The sequence below is a fragment of the Chlamydotis macqueenii genome, chromosome 20 (genome assembly GCF_036417535.1).
Source record: "Chlamydotis macqueenii isolate bChlMac1 chromosome 20, bChlMac1.mat, whole genome shotgun sequence".
In the NCBI taxonomy this organism is placed as follows: Eukaryota; Metazoa; Chordata; class Aves; order Otidiformes; family Otididae; genus Chlamydotis; species Chlamydotis macqueenii.
Window position 1 is genome coordinate 6081704 of NC_141575.1, and position 24497 is coordinate 6106200.

A 24497-nucleotide genomic window follows, 5' to 3' on the forward strand; every position below is an offset into this window, starting at 1 on the left:
CCGACTTGGTGGTGGTGGATGCCCCATCCCTGGAAACATTCCAGGCCGGGTTGGATGAGGCTCTGAGCAACCTGATCTGGTTGGAGATGTCCCTGCTCCTTGCAGGGAGGTTGGACTGGATGGGCTTTAACGGTCCCTTCCCACTTAAACCGTTCTATGATTCACAAAAGGAACTGAAATCAACTTGGAGTGCCAGGCCGTCAGCTGCGCTCCCTTCCGTGGCCCGGCTGCCGCAGGCTCCCTCCTCAGCAGGCAGGAGCAGAGCCAGAGCTGAGCATGGCGCACGCTCAGGATTAAAAGCGTTACTGCCATCGTGCCTCTCTTCTCTGCTTCAAGAAACTATGCGGAAATAAACACTATCCAGAATGTTAAAGCTATCGAGTGCCCCTATGTTCAACTATAGGTGAACATCCCCCCTCAACAGTGGGTGTGTGGGACTGCAGGTGACAGTACCCAGAGCACTCAGGATGGCGTGATGTTCCTCTGTTCTTGCAGACGAGTTGAAGGTTATTGTAATTTTGTTTGTTTGTTTTTTAAGGGAATACAAGTCTGTTGAACATGGGGTGATAGAGAATCGCAGTTTTGGGGCTTCTTACTGGTTTATCTGCTGGAGCCAGAATGGCAGCTGGGAAGAAATGTCAGTGGTGTGCTTGGTCCAGAAACCTGCCTCTGATGGAGGAAAATACCAACTGCCTTAGTGAGAGATGCAGGAAACCGAGTAGCTGCCAATTAGAAAGTGCTTGCAGGCACATTTTCCCAACTTTGGCAGTTTGTGGCAGGCTACTGTTCTGAAGTTGGAGCTTTTGTACTCTAACAGATTGTTGGTATCGTGTTGCTTAAAATGTATCTGATGTCTGATTCTGCGTGGGTCTGAGAATGCGTGAGTTCTAGTCAGCTGCAGTGGGATTGTCTGGCAATATCAGACTTTTTTTGAAACCATATCTGTATTTGAGTGAAACGTTCTAATTGCCGGTAAATAATGCAGCAGAAAGGCATCTCTCTTCCTATTTGTAGTTTGCTGTATAATATATTTTAAAAGGTGGTTTATAAAGGAGAGCAACCTGTTCCAACGGTCAGTGGGGGCTGCGTTAACGTTTCTGTTCAGAGGTGGGTCATTGACTTATGCAATGGTTTTGAACGGATTGCTTATCCTGAGGAAAAGTGAGGCACAGGGAAGATCGGGGGGTAATATCTGAAGCGTATTACATTCTCTGATAAAGAGCATTGTGTAAGGGCTAAGAACAGCTATTTAAACCAACTGCGATTAGGGCTCTTGCTCCAAAAGATATCAGGAAAAGCTCATTGTCTTTTACTGTGTAGCTGACATAGTATTTAAAACTCATATTTAACACTTCTGTAACACCTTATTGTGCACACGCGCATGCACACCCCCATTGTGTGGGAGAGATGGGTTTCTGGAGGGACCCAAAGAATTAAATATCTCTCAAGAGAAATGAACAGCTGGCCTCATGCACACAGCCAGTGACTAGGGAGAAGAGGGTTTTATGTTGAGTCTGAATGAAAATCAGGACAAACATCAGTTGTTAGAACGTGTCAATCAAGGGCATCTTGGTAAATTCCATGTAGAGAGAAATTTTAATTTAGTGCTAGTGTTCAATCAGTAACCAAAGAAATACTCTTCAGATAAAAGTGCTTTGGATTTTGTGGTGCGGGAAACCAATAATTAGGAGATACAGTGAACAATACAAGGTAGAATTGCTAAAGGGATTAATTAGCCTTAGTCGAACTAACCACTATAATTGATGCAAATATACATCTGCAGCCTGCTGAGACATTAGATAGTCATCGTACACCTGCTCAATTTACCAGCGTTGCAGAACACAGCTGTCAGGATAATTTCTAGTTTTTTCTGGAACTCCTTGAGCATAATTGGCTGTTTGTTCTTTTGTTGTTCAAAATGTTTTCTTTTCCTCTTTTATTTTTCTCAATAGCACTTCCACGATGGCAGAAAGGCACAACAACATATTGAAACTTGCTGGAAACAACTTGAAGCAGTAAGTGGAAACTTCCTCAAATGTGACATTAAGTCGTTTTTATACTGTTTTCATAGAGACGGTTCCAAACATTTTATTTGGAGTAAGAAGTGCGTATGGATAAAAGCTGTAGAAATGTAATTTTTAAAACTCTGCCATATTAAGTATACTGGTAGGCATGGAAAAAACCCTATTTAAATAGCACGTTTTGCTTTCCATGGGATCTGTGTCTATCATGAGTAGTATTTAATTTGATATGACTTGAGAAGTGTGCTAAGGGTTGCTGGAAATGCGGAGTCCCTAAGGGTCCTGTTCACATATTCCACTGTAAGATTAATAACTTCATACTGCATGAATAAATCGAATGGGACCATCTCTTGAGTAAGGTGCTGTTTCTCAAAAGTAAATACCTTGGAATTACTGTTCATATGCTGAGTGAAAAGTGAGACTGTTGAGTAAAGGAGAGGATAAAGAAAAGGGACATCAATAACCTACTTGTCCTACTTGCAAGTGTATGCATCTTAGTAACTCCTTTGTTGTGTGTCATAAAAATGACAAAGTCATTGGAAGGGTGTGATTTGGTCCACCAGCGCAGAAGAGATGCTCACAGGGAAAAATACTGAAATACTAGTGATGTTGGTAGAATCAAGCAGCCTGAAGAAGGAAAGAAAAAATGTGTTTCTGGTAACTTTGTCTTTTGAAGTTCTTTGATATGAAAATATATGCCATTATAAACAAGCAAGTCCTAAAATCTGACAGTTCTTGCAACAGATCAGTTTCAGGGCAGGTATTGATTTTAGGAAATTTTAGTGTCATAATGAATGCTTCTATTTTTCCTTTTCAGAGTAAAAGGCGATTTGAACGGGATTGCAAAGAAGCTGATCGAGCACAGCAGTATTTTGAGAAAATGGATGCTGACATCAATGTTACAAAAGCAGATGTTGAAAAGGTAAGCCAGAGAGTGGAGGGACCGTTTGTAAACACGGGTGTGGTAGGTTTAGTTCCTCAGTCCTGCTGGTAGGATAAACTCTCTGAGGCTTAATGCCTGACTTAAGTCAGTCCATAGGTTAATTAAAAATAGGGAGATCACTGCAGAGACCTATATTTGCACAAAAATTCTAAACAGATCCGGTCAGTTTTCTTCAGTAAGATGATATCTGAGTTTAACACTGCTCTAAACGAGTTTATGCAAAATCAGCCAAGCTTGTGAGGGCTCCCTGAGGGGTGCTTGCAGTTACCACACCTTGTTGCTCGCTCTGTGATCCAGGTAGAACTAAACTTCCTGCCTTTAAATCAGCTTCTAAGATGTCCTGGTATCATTGGTTGCAATGAAATATTACGAGGATTTTAGTTCTTTGTCCTAGGTTTGCAGCAGGACAGCTTTTTGTTATGTAGAATCCTGGAATCCACACTTTTCATGGATGGCAGATAGCTTTTATTTTTATTTCACAGTTGTTGTCTGGTTGCAGTGTCGTTTGTGGCTTTTATACATTGATCCCCATTCAGTGGGGCTTTTGGACTGATGCTTGATTTTAAACATACTCTTCTGTTGCAGCATATCAGTCTTGAAATATTTTTCTCTTTAGTTTGATTCAAAATTAGATGTGCAGAAGGATGCTTAAAGTTTAAATGTCCAAGTCCAGTGATGTACCTGTAACTTAAGGAAGCAATGGAGAGGGAGGAAGTGTGTTTAAATTGCTTCTCTTTTTGGTGTTACACATCTGCTCAGAAGATGCAGTAATGTAATCAGAAACACCATAGTACAATGTGTAAGGGCAGTTTTGTTTTCCCTGAGTTTGATTCATATAGGTAGAAAATAACCAGAACATTTGAAAATAAAACTGAGAGGAACAAAAAAAAAAGGCGGGGGGAAAGGAGGAAGCAGAAGCTTAAAATATACCACACATTTTTGTTGCAGGAACAGGAAGGGAAACTGAATTATAGGCAAGGAATCTTTTCTAGTCCAAGATAGCCCTTGTAGCTTTTGCTCCTCGAGAGGTCTGCTTCATTCTGTTCTCTGTTAATTCAGTCCTGGGAAACTAGCAAATACAAATTTTTCTTTACATCTGTAGGATCTTAAGATGTTTCAGTATGCTGAGCATCATTGAGGTTGCCTAGCAGATAGCATCAAGGATGCTATTAGAAAGTTCGGATAGTAAATGAAAAAGCAACTCAGAAAGTTTGGAGAAACTGTCTTATCACAGGAAAAAATACCTCTATGGCCTTGTCATTTGCTTGGCTATTAGTTGTAAATTCACCGTGCACATTTGATCCTTTGTTGCCGTCTGCATTTGCCAGGGCACTTTACAGATGAGTGCACATTACAGGATTGTCAAAGACGTAATGCCACACGTGGGCTTTTCTGACAGAGGATCATCTCTGCTTTATCCGTATAAAGTGATTTTTAGAATAAAATTTTTATCGTAGATAAAATTAGGACTTGCCCTAGATTTTTTTTCAAAGCTGAGGCCATGTCAAAGGGAAACAGAGACATGACTTTCTATTTGAAAGAGGGCTGAAACTCCTTATGGCCACATCCCTTTCTAAGGCTGTCCTTCTCTGGTCGGAGTGAAAGGCTGTGTATTGGCCGTTTATCAATCTGATACCATTAGGGAAATTCCAGGAAGCAATCCTTACCCTGGTGCTCTTTCCCTGGAAAGTGAAGCAGACAGGCTTCCCTTACAAATACATACAATTAAAAGTTATAGAAATTTAGAAATCATTTATTGCAAAATGAGGCTCAGTGCTATCTTGAAATTAAAAAAAAAAAAATTTGCAGTTGTGTGTTGGTTGATCTCTGGAGAAGGCATCAGTTGACTGTCCACTCAGTCAGCGGGATAGACGGAGAAGGGAGAGGTTATCAAAATGAGTGGAATGTGAAATAATATTACCGAACAGAGAGAACAGTGTTTTCCAAGCGCATGTGTTAGACTGGGTTCATCCATGTCAGGCTGTGAATAATGCCCTTTCTTTGCTTCCCTCTGCCCGTGTGACTGGGACCGCTCTTACATAACTCCCAGTGCAGAATGGAATATTGTTTAACCGCACGCTGCTGCTGGGGCAGCTCTCGCCGACTCGCTCCCGGGAGATGCAGAAACTGCAGCTTCAAACAAAGCAGTACGATGACTTTTCCCTCCTCCTATTGCAGCGGTTCTGATTTCTCCTGCCCCTTGTGTGGCTGCTGCACTCTTGTTCCCAAAAGCTCCCAGAAATCTGTCGGGCCAGGACAGCAGATGATTTGGCTGTGTTCAGAGCCAATGCTATTCACTTTGGCAGAACAAGGTGCTCTTCAAGCAGTGGGATTGATTGCCCCCATTTCTTTGGTTTGAGATTGACACCTTGGCTACTTTAGCTTGTACTGCAAACCTGAGCAGGCACTGAAGCTATTTTTTATCATCGTGCATTACAGAGTAATGGAATTAAAATTCTGCAGTGATCAGTGACTCATGCAATCAAAAGAATGTATAGCTGAAGCTCCCTAGTACACACAATGCTAAATTTTCTGAGGCTCTGAAATGCTCACATCTCTTGTCGTTCAGTCCTTGTAGTCCTTGTAGCCTTTAACAACTGTGAATTCTGTGACAGAGCTGCCAACTACCAGCACTTAACATGGCCTTGCCTAAGGGATAACTCTTGGTATCACAGTTTGCTGGGACCGAGTAACCAGAATAGTGGCAGAGAAGCAGATTAAGTTACTTTGTGAAGTTTTTTTTCTCCCTTTTTCCAAAGGGCCTCAGGCGTGTGCTCAGAGGCAGGGCTAGATGTGCAGGGTGGGTATGCTGCACCTCGGCCCAAACTCCTTCTGCAGCACCAGACCGGGCTCGATGTGCAGAGGGCACGTGCCTTCTGTGCCGCTTTTGTAGCCACTATGGGCTCGATCATCTTTACAGCTGGCCAGCCTGGCAGTTGATAGCCGAGCAGAGTGTTTAGCTTTGTTTCCTCCTATCTCCTTTTTTTCGGTGGCAGGAACATGGAGTAAAAAGCGGTGTTCAGTCTCTGCAGTGGTCACCATCTTACACAGGAACCGAAGGAGGGTGGATCAGGGCCCTGAGCTCCCTTGCGCTGAGCCTTTCAATTACCAGCAACTGACGTTCACAGAGAGAACGTCTAACTGTCAACACAAAGTGCAGTTTGGCACAAAGGTTTTGTCAGTTCAGTTTTGCAAAGTCAGGGTAGGAAGCTGACTGCAAAAATATCCTTATAGATGAAGTAAGTGGTGCAACACCCTGATGCTAATGCCGGGAAGCCTTGTCGTTATCGCTGTGAGCTTTGGCTTCATTTGGATCGCAGTGGCATGTGTGCTTTAAAGCAGTTCTCTTTCAAAAACCACAGTGGAGCTGCTTCCATTTTTTGCCCATTTGGGGAAATGGTCTCTGTCACCAGCGCGGAGCTGGTGTACATATAAGGAAGCGCTCTATTGTTTATTCCTTCTCTTTAGAGCTGCAGTCACTGAAAAGCTGACATCTTTATGGGATAATGTGGTAGCCAGTGGTGCCTTTGCAGACTTCTTGCAATAAAATAAAAAAAAAAAACAAACCAAAAACAAAAACCCAAAAAAACCAACTGGCTTTTCTCAAGGTTTATTTTCAAAGTAGACTTTTCAGAATGTGTTTTTAAAGAGGAAATGGCTGGGCCCACCATGGGAGGAGGTGAATGCTTTGCCTCTTGATTGCATAGCATTTGAGAGGGAGGACAGGGATTTGGGGAACTTGGTGTCAGGCAGGATCTGTCTCTGCTGAAGAGTAGCATGGTCATATGTTGGCGACCTAGGTAATAATTGTGCTGGAAAATTACTTCAGCTATGAGCAGTAAAAAATTTTGAGCTGTGAGTTCGCAGAAGTGCTCTCCTGAAGTTGGGGCTGATGACCTTGCTCTGATTTTTGTTCCTGTTGCGTTAGGGGAGTTCCACCTTGGCCACTTTTGAGATTAATGTAAATGTGTTGTGGATTTAGAAAGTAGTTCAGTAGTTGATTTAGAAAGTCAAAGTGCAAATTTGACCTTAACTCTCATAAGTCAAGAAACTCCTGACACTGCTAAAAGCACGGGGTGGATATTTTGTTTTGCTGTGGGTTTTTGGCTCATCTTTAGTAAAGTCTTCAACCTGCACCCAAGAAGGACGAACTTGTGTTAAAAGTTTGTTTGTATCCTGTGACATTCAGAGATCTTTTCTGGGGAAGTGGGGTTTTCCTATTGAATTTGCTTTCTTACATGCTTACAGCTGCTTGAGCTTGTTGCAAGTCAGCTGTCAGTTTGAAATCAAAATTACTCCAAAATTATCCAAACTTATATCCAAAATTATTATTACAGAATTATAATTCCATTCCTTCCTCTTGTCTCTGACCCATCTTATGTCATATATGAAAATAAAAAAAAAATTAAAAAGCTGATGGTTCTATTCCTGTGCTGACTCAGAGATACTTACAAGTTTTAGATGTACTGCCCTTTTTTGTTTGTTTTTTATTTTGTTTTTGAAGTGGAGAAACTGAAGGAAATAGAAGTAATCTCAAGTTTATTGAAATCTCTAGGAGCTTTTCCCGGTGCTTTGTGACTTTCAGATCAGGTTATGTCTCCCATAGCTAAGATTTTTTGGAGTCCCAGAATAGCTTAAAATTTGCATAATGGCATAAAACCTCATAATACAATATCACCATGACATTAATTTTCTAATCTGTAACTATAACTACAGAGAGATACTGGCGTTTCACACTGGAAGTTTCATTTTCTCTTCTCTTCTCTCATGCCACGTTCCCTGGATGCTCAGCATCCATTTCAACGCAGTGTGGAGAGTCTGTATCTCCCTCCTGACACCTCCACTTACACTGCTTTGGGCAGCCTTAGCTGAATCGCTGGCAAAGTCTTACTGAGCATAAACATAGAAATACTGCTGCTTAGAATGATTCTTGGAATAAGCTGATCTTCCTGCCTCTGCAAACACGGTTGTGCTGTCAAGTGGTAAACTGCTTTTCCAGCCTGTAGGACACAATCTCTTCATTAAGAATTTACGCATCCTTACAATGAAGGGTACGCTCAGCTATTGCTACTTGGGCTCTGGAGAAATCTCTGACCTGTGTTTCAGCACTGTCCTGCGTACACCATTCGCAGCGCGCTTTGTGGGAGCAGCAGTCAAGTTGCGGTGGAGCCGGATGCAGCGTGCATCGCTGAAACCCCACAGACAAACCGTAGAGGAACATCTCCAGCCTAGCGCTGTCTTGTTGTGTTGTGTGTCACTGGGGTTTCAGTAAATTAAGACTGTCAGGAGGAAGCTCCACAGCATAACCTGAGATTGTGGGTGCCTGCCTTCTGCAGACCATAACTACTTAATGAGCCTAATTTTTCAGGAGATGCTGAGTCATCTGCCCTGTGACAGTGGGGTTTGTTGTATCCCCTCCTACCCACCTCGAGGCACCTACTGGCATAATGAACCTCTCAGCATTCTGGAAAATGTAGCGCCATGCAAAGGACATGTTAGAAGGTGGACAAGCTCTGCAGTATTCATGTCATTAGTATGGCGAATACTTCCTGCAGGGATTTGTTCCGGAAGCTTTGCTTTTCCTCTGTTCTGCTCTGAATTCATAGAAGTGCAGCAGCAATGTCTCAGTGAAATATGCAGGCAAGGAGCGTACGGCTCAATCCTGAACACAGCGCAATAGCGCCTGGCCCGTGCATTTCTTATTTGAGAGTTGGATATTGCGTAAGATTTCCCCATGTTCTCTGTGCGGTGGTGAGTTTTACATAATTCGATTAGGCTGTTGCTTTTCTTTCGCTCCACAAATGGAGCTAGCTAAACTCTGCTGTGCCTTTGCTTGTGACACGGATCAAATTTCCCATCAATTCTAGTGCAGTCTTTTCTTGATAACGTGATTTAAGGCCATTAGATTCACACCAACGTTTCACAGACCTCAGTGTCTTTCCTGAACTGCTTCCTTCCTAATGGATGGTATGGTGTGTGAATGTAGGGAGTCCCTCAGGACACCCATTTGCATTTTTGGAAGAGTAAGTCTTGTTTACAACCTGCTGTCTGTAACGCTGTATGTAGCAGCTGTTTCCCTTTTGGAATCATGACTCATTTAGGGCTTTTGATTTCGACTCAATAAAGAGTTAAGGACTGCATTAGGAGCGGCTAGAAAACCTAAATATCCGTATGTGTCCCGTGCATGCGCTGTGTTTGGTGTTCCGAGATCATTGAAGAGAAGCAGCAGTCAGTTTTGTGTAAGATAAAGAAATCCATCCGAGCTGATTTCCTCTTAGCGGTACTGCTCTGCAGCAATGCTCTACATAGCAATTTGACGGAGTTTTGTAACAATACAACTCTAGCGGGAGGCGGATTGCTAAAGGAGCAAACAAGTTAGGGAGGGAAGGGAGTGTGAAGGAGAGGCGTAACAGCAATTTCTGAATTAAGGATCAACTATAGTTTGAATCAGAAGTGTAATATAACCAGCGTTTTTGGCGAATGCAAAGCAGTTAGTTTATGCTATGCAATTGGGAAGCTTGTTTATAATCATGCTTATTCTGTCAAAATATTAGAACAGATATCTTCACCTGTTTAAGAACGACAGGAAAATAAAGCAAGAGACCTCAGAATTGAAACTTTTTGTACGTAGTTAATTTAAATTACTGTATTGTACCCATAAAGCTGAATTTTAAGGCTAGCAAATTCGTACCGGTAACTTTCTTCGACCCTACTATCCACTCTGCATTGGCTGTGTTTGTAAAGTCTTTCTTGGAGAGAGATGACTAGAACTGCCCAGTATTCAAAGTATGAGCTAAGCAATCTATTACACAGTCCTGAAATAATTTTCATTATTTATATTCAATGCTGACATTTATACACTGCAGAATTTAATCGCTTACGTTGGTACAACTAAACAGAGCTCCAGAAATCATTTAAACATTGTTGGCCACTGCTCCAAGTACATCTTCTCTTGTTACCTCCTCACTCAGGCCCACTCACCGCGTTCTTTTGTAAGGTGTCCTCATGGAGCTGTGGTTTCTGAGCTGTATGGCAAGCTACTGGACCTTAGCAGGGATGTGCAGTTTGGTCACCCAGAGAGTTGGGATATTTAGTGTTTGTGCCATGAGCATGGCAGTGCAAGGAGGCAAACTTTTGGATTCAAGGCACAGTTACTTCGTTAGGGCCCTGGAGTAGCGTGCTGAGAGGCGCTTCTCTAGTGTGTGTCACGGTGGTGCTTGCTGCCGTTCCTAATTCTTAGGTAACGGTCCTTCTCTTACACAGCATTTAGACTGCTCTGAACACTTTTCAGACAGAACTGAGGCGATTGGACACAATAGAAAAGAACAAGCGTTACACTTGTTTTATAACTGGGCAGTCGAGCACTCATTTAGGCAAGGCAGTCTGCGGCAGAACCGAAGTCTAAAGCCAGGCAACCAAAGTTTGGGCTCATTCACTTAAGTAAAAATTTCAAGTAACCTCTAGCTGTCGGACTTTATTAATCGGCGAGCGACTGTGCCTTTAGTCACGCTGCAGGGCTGGTCATATGAGTGTAGGACTGACACGGACAGGGGAGTCCTTGCTGCAAGGTAGTTTCAGTGCAGATGTGACCAGAGCAGTTCAAGAGCTGTCGTAGAGCCTTGTGCAGCGTGCTTATTGTATTACAGTCCCCGCTCCGTTAATTCGGGTCGTTTTTCTTGTTAGCGCTTCAGTGGGGTTTTGTTGCTATAGTATATCTCTGTTAGTGAGCAGTTGGATAGTCTGGCAGAATTCTGCGCAGTGCGACTGCGCTGGATAACAGTTCCTGAGATCTGGTGATGAAGATTTTTCCATCCCCTGTCAGCGGTTTGCTCATTTGTATATTATATTCAGCCAAAGAATTTTAGGGATCCACAGCTCCTCAGATTTTTTTTTTCCCACCTCTTCTAATGTTAAAAGTAAGGATTTTTCTCTTTGGTTTTTCTTTTTTCCCCTGTTTTCCCCTTTTTTTTCTCCCTCCCTGCTTTCAGGAAAGGAAATTTCAAACCCTTTTTCTGCTTGCCTCTTCAGAGGAACCAAACTGGTTATTGTAAAATAGTAAACAATGGAGCTTGATTTGGAGGCTATGTAAATCCAAGCCTGAAATCCTGGCCCTGTTTTGAAGTTCATGGCAGAATTCCCACTGTTATTAATGATTCTGCAAACACTGCCAGTGTTGCTGCTACCAAGAGGCGCCCCGCTGCTGGTCGGGATGGTGCCCGCTCCTAACAGAGCGGCTATGTGTCTGTGAGGGAGGACCAGAGCCTGCAGCTGAAAAATCTGTGAGCAATTGAAAGCATTCCTGAAATTGGTGAAGTGTTTCTGAGTCTGCCTTTATCATTAAGTTATTTTGAAGGGATTGGGTAGTTGAGGTGGGGGGCGGGGGTGATTTTTTTTGTGTTTGCATTTTAGTCAGATCTTGGATTTACCAAAGACGGATCTCTTTTGGCAGGCAGTGGCCTGGCAGCGATGCATCTCACATGCTGTCTGGGTTTAAAAAAAAAAAAAAAAAAAAGGAGGGGGGAGAATGGGAGAAAAGAAAGAAGAAAGAAAATTACACCAAAGTTTAGACTGGAAACTCTGCCATTCTGGACAAGAGCGACTGCTGAGAAGTTGAACTGTTCCACTCAGTGTGGATCAGCTGAATGGCAGCCAAAGCTTTTTTCTGCCCTTTTCAGTTATTCATATCACTCCCACCGTAACAGCCCTGAGGAGCTGCATTTTCTGTCTGTGTAAACCCAGAAGACAGTGTGTCCATTGACCCTCTTGCTGTTTCTGGAATGTGTCTTAGAAAATTGTTCTCGGCAAAATATCCATCATTCTTTCCTGTATTGGAGACCAAAATGGCAGAAAGTGTACTAATTTTTTAAAAATTTCTCCTACACTTCATCACCAGTCACCCTTCATATCAAAACAGATTTTGTGAGGAGATCTGTACAAGTATGACTACACTAGGATTTATTTTTTTCAGCTCTCTAAGAGGCAGGGTGTGATGCATAGCAGCTTGCTAACATTTTATCACACCTTCAGGATCAACAGTGCCCATCATAAAGGTGTCCATATCCCTTTTCTCTGTTAAATTTTTCTTTTCTGACTGCTAGTCAAAGACATGAAGTACTAGTATTGATTTCGGAGCCGTTTATTTACTTGGCATAGTTTGCATGTTTGCAAGGCCTATGGAGAACTTTCCTTGTCTGTAATTCTTTTGTCTCATTCTAAATATATTTCCCTAACACAGGTTACTTCAGAGTAAAAAGGTTGCAGGGTTAACTTGTCTTCTAATTTCTTCTTTTAAAGGGGCAAGAAATAATTCCGTCAGTATTTAAGTCATGACGGATTTTAGAGCATCGGTGTCCCACCCTGGTATCGCTCACTTAGCTCGATCCTGCCAGCTCTAGATTCCTGGTGGAGTCACTTAAACATCTGGAATTAACTTTTGATGCTGTTTGAAAGTCTGTTTTTTGCAACTCAGGGGTTAGGTAGAAAATTGACAGGAAATGTGGTTAAAACATCTTGAGAGAATAAAGTTTGTTTTTTTCCTGCTACCTTGTAGAAGAGATAGAAGCCATAGCGTGTGTTGCCGGTTCCTATGGCTGTTGAGGTTAGTGTTGTTTTTCAGATCAGGTAAGTGCTGTTAAGGCCTGGTTATTATTATTATTTTTAATTTTTTTATTATTTTTTTTTTTTTTTAGAGCACTGAAGGCAGCCACAGTTCTACTGAGTTTTAAAAAATCAGCACTTTGAAAGTTACTAGTGCTCTGCAGTTAGCCACTGCCCTGCATTCTCCTAGCAATCCATCTAAAGGACGGAAGGAAGGTTGACTTTGACTGTTAATGGCAATTCCGCATAGGTTCTGTGAGAGCCTTACCTGCTCCTGGTGTGCTTTTGACTGGTTGATTATATCAGAGCTACATTTCCTTTACCTAGAGCTTCTTTCAAAGTTACAGAAACCTCTCCTCTGGTGTGATTGTGTTTAAATCTGAGTGCCGTGGCAGTGGAAACCTGAGGTTTCCCCGTGTGCTCACCGCAGGGTTAGCGGTGCTGCGGGTACTGGGCTGTTTGTTCCTGATGAGACATGCATTGGCATACGTGACCTTTGGGTTTTGTTGCTGCCTTGTGAACTCAGAGCAGAAGTGCCTGAGCAGAACCAGGCTCTGGAACGGAGGCAATATGTATATGCGGTGCGCACACTTACTGGGGAACAAAAAGATGTGACTGGGCTGTGTTCTAGTGAGGAACGTGCTAAATCTCGATGTCTTCTGCAAATGTGTGCAGAAGCACGCATTTGAAAGCAAACTGCTCTTCTTCTCCCCACAAATCCCTCAAGTGTATATACCCTTTTCTGCTTTTTTAAGATGCTGAAAGGTGACCTCATTCTTTCCTCTTTTCACAAGGGGAGGGGATTTTTTTTGTTGTGTTATGAGTACCTAGCCTTGACATCTCTTGCCACTGAGTGATCTGGCATTCTGTAGAAGATCTGGATTGTGGTTTCACCTGTGGTGCTGGAACTGTGAGTTCAATCATCCCTGCCCAGTTAAAGGAGAGAGTATGTTGACTGAAAGCTGCATCACAGTGTCGTCCTCTTAGATCTGAACTCATGGTCTGGTTTTCCAGAGACCAATTTTTCTAAAGCCTTTCCTCCTGAAAATACTATTCAGAGCAAATATTTTAACATTAACTCTAAGAAGCCCCCCAAAATACCTTTTCTGAAGCTGTTTGCATGCACAAGTGAGCAGTAAAGTAGGCAAAAATTCATTTTCTGTGAAGCTCAACTATAAATTACTCCTGAAATAGCTCCTGTGACTCCGTGCAGCTCCGGGCCGCTGCATCCGTTACTGTGAATGTGAAACTTAACATCATCAGCTCGGTTTTATCATTCTGTGCCTCAGCGCAGTGCAGGATCCTAGCTGTAAAGTATAAATCTGTTACTTCTAGAAGTGATGATAGAGTAAGTGACATACTTAAATGAAGTAATAAAAAATTCTAGACTTTTTTTTTGTATTTTTATTTTAAGATCCAAATACCTCATTGGAAAAATATTTGAACTGTTTGAAGCTTGCCAAATGCATTAAATGGCCAGGAGAAGCAAAACATCACTGGAGCTCTCATACAAAAATTCTTGGTTTTGGAATGCACCCCATTTTACTTACTCATCTGCTGCCTCCTCTTCTCTGGGGCCAGTTAAGATAGTTTTTGGAAACGGAGTGTCTACTCCTGCATACGTTCAGCTCGGGGTTACTTTGCTCATATCCGACCAGCGAGCTCACTCATGAAAATGAACTCTGATGGCTTAATGTTTGCTCGATCTGCCTGGAAACGTGTAATAATGGATTTCTTGTTTTTCTGCTCCAACAATAGGGTCAAGGGACAAATTCCTGAGTTGCACTATTAAAAAAAAAAAAAAAAAAAAAAGAAGAGACAGCTGGATGAGTGGGACTGGGGCTGTAGAAGTCAGCCCAGACAATGGGTTGCTCTTAGGTAGAGGGAGAGAACGGGCCTGACAAATGGATATTGATCTGCGGCAGCTGGGATGGGAGGAAGGAGCTGGGAGAGAAGCGTGTGTTACTGGTACAGCTGTCAGCCTTTCCATGGCTGACTTTGTTTTGCTGGTAAATTTGTTTGTAGTACAAGGCTATATTGTTTTCCACTCATTTAATGTAGATACATATGAGTGTGTGGATGAGAAGGTTTAATAAGCTGTATGGCACCTGGGCTGTATTTAGTGCTTGTGATGGCTGCTTGGAATTTCACTGCAGCAGGTAAATTTTCTGAAGTAATATATACATCCATTACAGGAGTTAGCGGACAGTTAAAACTCCTGGGGAAGAAGCAAAGTTGAAAGTCTGTCTTTTTTTTTAAATTGGATTTATTTACTTGGTTGTAGTCAGTCTTTTCTATTTGATACTACTGTTTCATCTCCTACTATGCACTCAGTGCCCAGCATTTTCTCACTCTGCTTGAATTATTTTTGTAGAAAGAATGTGAAGGGGATCTAGGAAATTCCTACAACTGACTGTGCTTGCGAAAAAAAAAACAGCTGAATTTAGTTGAAAATGAATTATTAGGTGAGATGTGCGAGCTGGACAAATGGGTGGGAAGCTTATTTCTTTGCAAATTGAGATTTGAAACCTTCTGGCAGGAGAATTTGTTACCTTCCAGTTATGATTACGAAAGTGTTCCATGATTTGGTTTTGCATGGATTTATTGTCAGGAAACTATTGTCTGCTTGAAACAGTTCAAAGAACGGCCCTGTTCTGAACTGTTTTTAATGGGAGCCCACTTAGGATATGCTAAAGTTATTTGTTGTGCTGTTTGCCCTGAAACACTTCAAAATACTTTAAATAATTTTTAAGCAGTCTTTCTCCTTTCTTAAAAGGATTAATCTGAAATTGGGGGAGTGATTGGAACACAAAACTTTCTGGACACCCACAGCACTGTTCCAGGGCCAGGCAGGCGACGGCGGGTGAGGAGGCTCCACGAGTGCCTGAAAAACAAGTGCAAACTCGGGATAATTTAGATTTACAGAGCCAAGTCCTGGTCCTGCTCCCATCAACGGCAGAGTTGGGAGCGGGCAAGGTGGAGTGGGGCTGTGTGGGAGCAGGGTGAGTGCAAAGTGGGAGAGGGAGAAGTTCCTACAAGTGGGTGTAGGACAGGGAGCAAAGGTGTGTGCATGCAGGGAGCTGGGTGGGAAGGGAAGAGAAGGAAGAGTTGCTGTGCGAAAGCCAATAGCAAGGGAGGAAAAAGCAGCTAAAATAAACAGATGGGATAGGCAGTAAGGGAATTATACTGGGCAGTGAAACAGATAACAGAAGGGAAGCAGAACTGTAAGGGGAAGAATCTGAAAATTCTTCAGACCTCTGAAAGGGTCACTCGGGGACAGATTGTTCTAGGGAAAGAAGTGAGATTAAGAGCCCAGTGCTCTGCTATGCTGGGCAGCAGAGCATATCTTCTCTGTGGGTAAAAATAGGAAGGGAGTTGTGTCTCAGCTGCTACTCGGGCTCCCCTTTCCTCTTGCACTTCGTGCCAGCGCTATTCGAGGAAGTGTGGATAAAGGACTTTGCAGAGAGCACAAGTGGGAGCATGAGTTAAAATGTTTTGTCATTATTATGTTGACTTAGGCATGTGAACTGGGACAAAATTGTGTTGGTTTTCTTGTAGCTTCTCTTTCCCCAAAAAATACAGCTAGCTGACAGGTAAGTAGCTCATTAGAGAAAAGCAAGTGCCATCCAAGAGGGCATACGGTGGAGAGAGAAGCATCCACAAGCGTACAGAAAACATGCATGCCCGTTAAGCGGCTAGTAGAGGGAGAAACTTGTTTTGGCATTTTACATGCATTCTGACCAGAGATTGTTCATGGAATGCCACATGGTTCACGGAAATAGCGTGTTGTAACACAAGAAAAGAACAGCAGCAGTGTGCACACTGGAGGGTTGTGCTTGACGTGGATGAACTGTGTCACAAAATAGGGATAAACCAAAAGCTGAAGTGGTCAGAGACCCACGTGCTAATGTTCCTGTGCTGCCTACTGGTAAAGATAGTAAGATGAGGAGTAACTCAATGCAATTTCTTTCCACGTAGTATAAATTACAAATTTATTTTGGCATTTATTTAGGCAAGACAGCAAGCCCAGCTGCGACATCAAATGGCAGAAGACAGCAAAGCGGAATATTCTTCCACTCTACAGAAGTTCAACAGTGAGCAGCATGATCATTACTACACCCACATACCAAACATCTTCCAGGTAAGGGTCACTGGCACTGATCTGGAGTGGTTCATCATCTTGTGATAAGAACAGAGGAGCGTATTGCACATTGCCTCATTTCTATGACCATATCTTTTACTTTTTATTGATTTTTGTCACTGTTAGCCAATTTTATATGCAGTCTGCCAACTCAAGAGATGGAGAGCTCGGTAGGATGTCCCTTTCTTTTAGAATAACTATCAAGTGGTCGATAATATATGAGGAAGGTGAGACTGAATTGTCATGACAGATTATGATGGTCTTTGGAATCCTCACAGTCTTGCTGTGTTAAACTCTTGTGTCCGTGCAGCTAGGGAGTGAGAGTGTCATTTGCATTGTTGGGGCAGGAGTCAGCTGGGTGTCATTATGTCTGTAAAGCCTCCCAGCCCTTCAAACCTGTCTTCAAATCAGGCTTCACAGCTGTTCAAATTTAAAGCACAATAATTCTGCAGTAGTGAAAGTCAAAGGGTTTAGGCAAGCTTACTGATTGTGTCTTAGGGTGCCTGAAGATGGACTGTTGAGAAAGAACAAAAAAGCTGTCAGACTTATACTGATTGAAGGATCTGGATTTGTGCTTGACTGAACGAAGAGAGATTAATGTAGTAGAACAGAAGTTCTAAATGACTCTTCCGTTGTAATGGGCCATAAGCATCAGAAGTGTAAAATACAACCTCTCTAAGGGAGAAAAGGTCACGTTTATCATCTGATGAGAAACAACTGGTATTTGCATAGCAGATACACTTTTTCTTATCCATAGCTGGAACTTCTTAGCTAAATGAACACCTCTTTTGCTTCATGGTATTTCAAACCTATGTCTTGAGGTAAATTATCTCTGGCATCAGATATAACATTTTTGCGCTATATTTGTATTTAAAGCTAGATCTGGTAAGTGCTCTGATTTGTAGGTGAGCATCCTTAAAGCACTGCAGATTTGTCTTTCACTGCCAGTGCACCAGTAGGCTCTAGTGCTTTCTTTTAGATGTTGAAATAAGTTGTTTTGTAAAGAATTTGTGTTGCTTGTGGATCAATTAAGGCAGTGTGGATGTTTAAGTTGACAATGCTCCCTAAGATTCCTTCAGTCTAATGTGAAACAGGCCGTTCCTGCTCATGCCCTTCTGTATCCTGTTAAAATCTCTCATAATAGCGTTATGCCACATCCAGTTCCCTCTGTTGTAAATGAGAGGCCTCTGGAATAGCTGCTAGAAATCATGGCACTGAATCCATGGAGCGACAGGGAGCATATTTTGTGAAGCCCTGGTGTGAACAATACCTGATGTATAGGACTGTCTGTAAGCCAGAAGTTACCTTCTCAGGAAAAAGAGAAGGAAAGACATCAAGTTTTTTGTTTGCTTGGATTCTGCAGTGGAATGAAAATAAGATCTTTCAGAACACACACAGAAAATGAAATAATTTACTGTTGCAGAAATTATCTTAAAAGCCTTAGGAGCCATCCTTACAGAAGTCTAAAGATGAGGTTTTGACAAATCAGCATTTTTCAACATAAAAATAATAGTAACAGAGATTACTTTCAGAATGGCGTTTTGATCTTTGAGGGAACAGTATCACGTGGTACCTGCATGAGAACAGCTGTCCTAGTTTGTTCTTAAAAATATGTTTAAACCATGTACTTTAAAGCAGCTGATGTGTGCTGGGGAGAAACACTGGTTGAAACAGTGAAGTTGGTCTTGATATTTGATCTGAATGTAACGTAATGTTTTAGAAAATACAAGAGATGGAGGAAAGACGAATCGTGAAGATAGGTGAATCCATGAAAACCTTCGCAGAGGTCGACCGCCAAGTGATCCCTATCATTGGAAAGTGTCTGGATGAGATAACAAAAGCTGCAGAATCAATTGATCACAAGAATGTAAGTGTTGCATTGTTTGGTTTGTTGATTGTCATCTTTAGTACTGATCACTTCTATAGGGATACTTAAATCCTGGGTCCAAGCTGTAGCACAAGAGCTTTATAGTTATAGAACTAAAACAAAGAATAGCTTCTTGTCCCAAGCTACTTTGTCTGGGGCAGGATGTGCTCAGATTATTTCCCAAATCTACTTAACACCCAGAAATGCCTCTACTGCCACACTTTTCTTTTTCTTTCTTTTTTTTTTTTTTTTTTTTAGGAATATTGTCTCCTTTTAGTAGGATAATTACTTTTTTGAAATGCTATAATTGAAAAATAGGCTTCTGCGTTGAATAAGAATGACGGTGGACATAATTTCAGATACCTAATAATCACCAGTTCTTATTCAGATGGATTCTGTGTCTAAGAGTCAAGCAATGCAATGCTGCAGAAATGTCTTCATTCCAGTTACTTTTATAATAACGGAAATATTTAAAGTATTTGCTACATAAATTATTGTATACAACTGACAAAATTTCTGCTTTATTGTAAAGTCTTTCTTTGCCAATTTGAGTTTTCCTAGCAATCTGTAAATAATCTCTTGCAAATCTTGGTTTCTGAACATGATTGTGGGAGTAAAAAGAGCCTTTCTGATAAAAAGGCTGATAAAGACTTCGGTGGAGCTTCCTGATGTGCAGTTAGCACAAGGGCAAATGTGTTTTCTATTTTGTTTTTAGAATGATCTCCCTTCATAAGTGAAGTCTCTGCTTGCTCTTTCAGCCCTTCTCATGGATCGCATTTGTGCTTTAAATACAAACAGCATGTATCTTGCTGGCTGTTTGAATTTCCCATACATCTTTTTCACTGGGATCTTTTCTGTGCTGTTCAGTGCCTGGAGCCTGGAGACTGCCATTAATTGACAGCATCAGCCTGAGGCTGAGGTTTTGAAATGCATCCACTACTTCTGCTCAGCAATTGTGCTCTCAGAGAGCAGCATGGGCAACCAAGGAATGAAAATTACTTTCGGGGTGGGAGAAGGGGGACTTGAGGCAGATTCCAGCGTTAGAACAACATACCCTTCTTGAGGTACAGCTTTTGGTGCTGCACGGTGAAATTGTGTTGGGGAGATTCATATCCGAGCCTACACCCTGCTTGAATCTTCAAGTAAGGTCTTAGGAAAACACACACAGGGCTTAAGCTAGGTGTTTGAATCACTGTGAATTTTATATTCAGGTTAGTCTCTCTTGCACACAGATAAGTCAGACTGATGGCTCGTGTGCTCAAGTATGACATTAGCAATTGGTGACCTTGAGCGTTGATAACTAAGGGATCTCCTGCAAGCACCATGCTAACAAAAATGTAGCATGCAGGTCCTGCTACTTGATAAGAATGGCCATAGGTGCACGCAGTACCAACTTAAAAGCTGTATTTTCTCTGCTTCCAGACAGTCTACAGCTTTTGCCACTAATGCAGTGTTACAGCAGACGTTTCCCATCTTGGCCCATGGTGTTCTAAGCAGCAGCTTTGGGCTCTCTTAGGCTGCCATCAGGAGAGTTTCTCCTGTTCCTTGACAGATTGAAATTGAAGGTTGTCCCCTTTACTCATCTCTTTCAAGCTTGAAAAACTTTGGCTGGGAAAGTCAACTAGAGCTGTGCTGTAGTCAACTTTGAAAATGAGGTCAGATTCCAGGAAAGCTGAATGCAAGGACAGCTGGTGATAATATAGCTATTACAATGGTGAGCACAACCAGGAGCCTGCTGAGCAGGAAAAGCTTTGTGTGAAGCTCTGGGCCCACGCAGACATGAGTTTCCCAGCTGGGAGGAGACCTCCAGGATCTGGTAATTATAAACAAACGTACAGTATCACTAAACTTGAAATGTGTAAGGTCAGACAATGACACTGACAAAAGGCAGTGATGCATGTGGAGTTCTTATTTAGCTCTTGGTATCCTTTGGTTTTATTTTCACTTTTTCCACCCAGCTATCACACACAGAATTACTGAAGAAGGGGAGAGGGTAAATTAAAGCTCTGCTCTTGGTGCAGTAACTTCAGTTCAGAAAGGAGAGCTTTCAATGGAACAACCACAACTAATATAGACGATGTCAGAAAGAAAATAATTACAGAGAAAGCACCATTTCTAATAATTTACTTTGTGTACCAGACGCTATGTCCGCTTTAGCTGAAAGGATGTGAGAACCTGCAAGTTCTGCAGATTTTTTTCTTTTGCTGTCAGTAGAACATTACCAGCGCATGGTAAAGAATTACTGTTTAAAAAGGGAAAACTAAATAAAAGCAGCAGAACTTTGCACTTCATGTAGATATCTTGGAGCTTTTTGATAATCCAATTTTCAGGTTTAGGTAAGTTTATTACAAACCTTGCTCTATGAAGGGGTGGTTCTTACGGCATCTATGAACCACCATGACTTCTGTCATCAGAACTGTGTAGTGCGATAGGAAGGAAGGATGTAGTTCCATAGCGACTTTGAAATTGTGGAAGCACCAACTGCTAACAGCAGGCTTCCCTTCCACGCTAGCTCTGTGTTCCCTCCCTCTGTGGGTGTTAGATTATGGAAGACCACTTTTCTTCCAGGGCTCCTGTCCTGTCAGATAGTGTGAAGAGCCAGAATGACATGTAGGACAGATTTAATACTTTCTACTTTCTCTGCAGCTTAAATATTACAAAATTCTGCCTCATACCCACTTGTAAAATGGGGAGTCTTTCACACTTGGTTACTAAATTTGCAACTGTGTAAACAGGATTGCTTTGTGCCCTCACTGAAGTGTACAGAATTCCTGCTGATAGCAATAGAAACTGGATGTGTCTGGGAATTCTAGTTAGCCCTGTGTTTCTAATGCAGTTGTAAATATGCTTCTTTTTCATCTCCTCTTTCTAACAACTTGGACAACGCAGAGGTCATGTTGCAAGGGTAAGCTGTAGTGACTGCTAGGTTTTGCAGAATTTGCCTCAGATGCTCTAGCAGCAGATAAAATTAATTTATGGGCTTTGGAGTTCCTGTTATGACATGATCTCTGTGATATATGGAGCATGCTGGTTATTTTTAGCTCCATTGTAGTGGAAGGATGTTTTGACTAAATGGAAAGAACACTGTAAAATTAAGAGGAAAAAATGAAAAGCTTCATGCATAGGATAAAGTACCAATAGTGTTTAATGTAAGCTTGTGTGTGTTTGTAGTCTCTTCTCTCTTCCTTCTTCATCTTGCTTTCCTGACTATTATTAAAAATATCTTCAAATGATTAGATCTGAGGAAGTTTTCATGTCAAACTAGTTCTTCTACCTTCCTAAAAGTTGTGTAGGAATTTCGTGGTGCACCTGGTAGATTGAAGATCATTTAAGATCATTTAATTTTCATCTCAATGCCATGAAGAATTTTGCAAAGCTTTTCCTTTAGCTGTGTTCTGCTAAATTGAGCCTGGTCTCTGGATATGTTTATATCCCACTAGATTTCTAATGAATAGCATTTGACCTGCAGACATAAGCAGAATCAGTTAAATGCCTTCAAAGCAAGAGTTTCATCTTTTTTATCTGAACAGGATAGGATGGTGGTGCTCTTCTCCAGAGGCTGATAAGACACTTGTATGCCGTGGCACAGTTTCTCTAATGATCTTAGAAGACGACTGTTATAACAGTATAACGCAAAAAGCTCTCTTCCCAAGAAGTCAAGCAGATGAAAAGTGTATTAAAATAAAATCTTTCTGAGGCCATCACATTTAAATGCTTTTGGCAAGCTGACATATGAATTTGAGTTTAAAATTAATTGTGTTTGTAGACCTGACTTGGAAAAATGCTCTATATTGTTCTTTGATTTATTCCCACCCTCTAAAAAAGAGCAACACCACTGCGCAGAGGATTCAGCCAGCGTATGGCTGACTGCATCCCGTCGTTAGTGCCAAAAGACAATGGGGTTTTTACAACAGCGTGAGGAGCTCCCAGGCGCTGCCTGCACTGAGGTGTCAGGAGATTTGCTTGACCTTGGGCTGCTCAGTCGTTAGGCAAAGCTCACAAGAGAAACGCCTGCTGTTGACTGTAGCTGGGTTCCCAAGCGCCAGCCTGTGGCAACGTGGTCACTCCTTTATACAGGAATATTTATTGGGATTTTCCGTAGTTTGCCTCCAGCTGCATGGCCAGCAGTTCTATACCTTAAATCTTCATTATGAGCCGCTTAAGCTATCTGCTCAGTTAGTGAAGTACGGTTGCTTTTCTAGTCAGTAAAATTAGTAATAAGCTCTTAGTCATTTTCACCATAGGCATGAAAAAGCCTTTAAAAGATGTTTATATTGGAATTTTGACTTTTGTGTTGGAAACAAAACAAAGGGAATTAAAATATTGCTAGGTTGTGGTCAGACTCAGGGGTTGTGCAGCTCAGCGGAAGGTTGGAGCGAGGAGACCCAAGATTACTCTTCCGAAGCATCACCTTTAGTTAGCTACAATGGCCTAGGGTTTTGATAGTTATGTATTTTTTTTATTTTCCTAAATGGACCATAGTGCTCTGCTTTTTATCTGCTGGTGTTTTGAGTAACGACTGGTCTCGGTGATACCTGTGCAAAATGGCCCAGAGTTTCATAGCAGGAATGTGGAGTACTTGAGACTAAAGCTCACCTGCTTTATTTCCATGGATTGATGGTTTATTTAGAGATCTGTCATGAAGCTGAGATTGTAGCCATTCATGTTCCCAGTTGTAACACATTCTGACTGACGCAGGTTGGAAACTTATGTTCTGTGTGGGGTGGTTGTTGTTTTTCTTAACTGTGTTTATCACTTGAGTATACACTTCAGAGTGTAATAGGCCCAAGAAAAGTGTCCTGCTCTTAGAGCAGAAGGTGGAGAGACTTGTATTGATCCTGGACTCTGAAAGGATGTTTGTTCCCAGAAATGAGACTGGACACTGTGAGGGCTGTTTCCCGCACAGACAAACTTTCTTGGCATTGTACTGTTTTTCTATGCCACCAATTTGATGACAACACTCAGTCGAGATGTTTACACTTGTACTGGATCTGTTCCATTTCAGGATTCGCAGCTGGTAATAGAAGCCTTTAAATCAGGGTTCGAGCCTCCAGGAGATATCGACTTTGAGGATTTCACGCAGCCGATGAAGCGGACTGTCTCGGAATCCAGCCTTTCCAACTCCAGAGGGGACGGGAAGTCTGAGCCGAAGTTTGGTGGCAAATCCAAGGGCAAGTTATGGCCATTCATCAAGAAAAATAAGGTACTGACTTGCAAACTCGACCTTGGTGCTACTATGTGTGTAGTCAATAACCTCTATCTTGTCTAGTAATCCTGGCAATTACAATTCTTTAAAGAGAATTTTAGATTCAAAAAGTTAATAACTGATGTCTTAATATGGTGTTTTGTTGTAGTCTTTGGTTACTTAAGTTTCTTTGTATCTTTAATTTTTTTTTTTTCTTGTGTAATTTCTTTAATTGTGTTGCAGTTTTCGTATTTAACTTGAGTTTGTCACGTCTCTGCCATGGTCCATTTCTGTTCCTAACTCAGAAGGAATTGTATACCACTTACCTAGTGCCATGTGTGCTAACTAACATTGGTACTTTTGGGAAGCTTTAATGTGGCATTACTGTTTTGACACTTCTAAAACTCTGCTTCGCTTTCCATTTGCGTTACTTTTTCAGTCTGTGCACTGGGGTCAGCAGTTGGGTGGTTGGGAGCAAGGAATTGCCACGATTCGTTCTTCTACAACTAACGGAGCATAACTAACTGATCAGTTGACTTTTTAAAAGACCATATTAACTTATGTATCCATTAAACCTTGCTCATTTCACTGTCACATTTTACACCATAATGCATGGCAGCATTTATCTGGGGTTACCAGAACGTGTCAGGGTGACGGGACTGAATCGGTTTGCAGTAACACTGATGGAAGCCCAGAGTAGTTTCACTGTTTTGATCTCACCCTTGCTCTGACCCTTACCAAAC

The 24497-nt window shown here is 41.8% G+C and overlaps 1 protein-coding gene across 25 annotated transcripts in view; it reads left to right on the forward strand.

Annotated features, from left to right (window-relative positions):
• FNBP1 (formin binding protein 1) overlaps positions 1–24497 on the forward strand; it is a 95454-nt gene that overhangs the window by 47812 nt on the left and 23145 nt on the right. For all 25 annotated transcript variants that reach the window (XM_086763521.1, XM_086763520.1, XM_086763522.1 and 22 more), the window contains exons 5-9: positions 1953–2015; positions 2839–2943; positions 16574–16702; positions 18423–18569; positions 23575–23772. In XM_086763521.1, coding sequence (XP_086619647.1) covers positions 1953–2015; positions 2839–2943; positions 16574–16702; positions 18423–18569; positions 23575–23772 — 642 coding nt within the window. The remainder of the gene's footprint in view (positions 1–1952; positions 2016–2838; positions 2944–16573; positions 16703–18422; positions 18570–23574; positions 23773–24497) is intronic.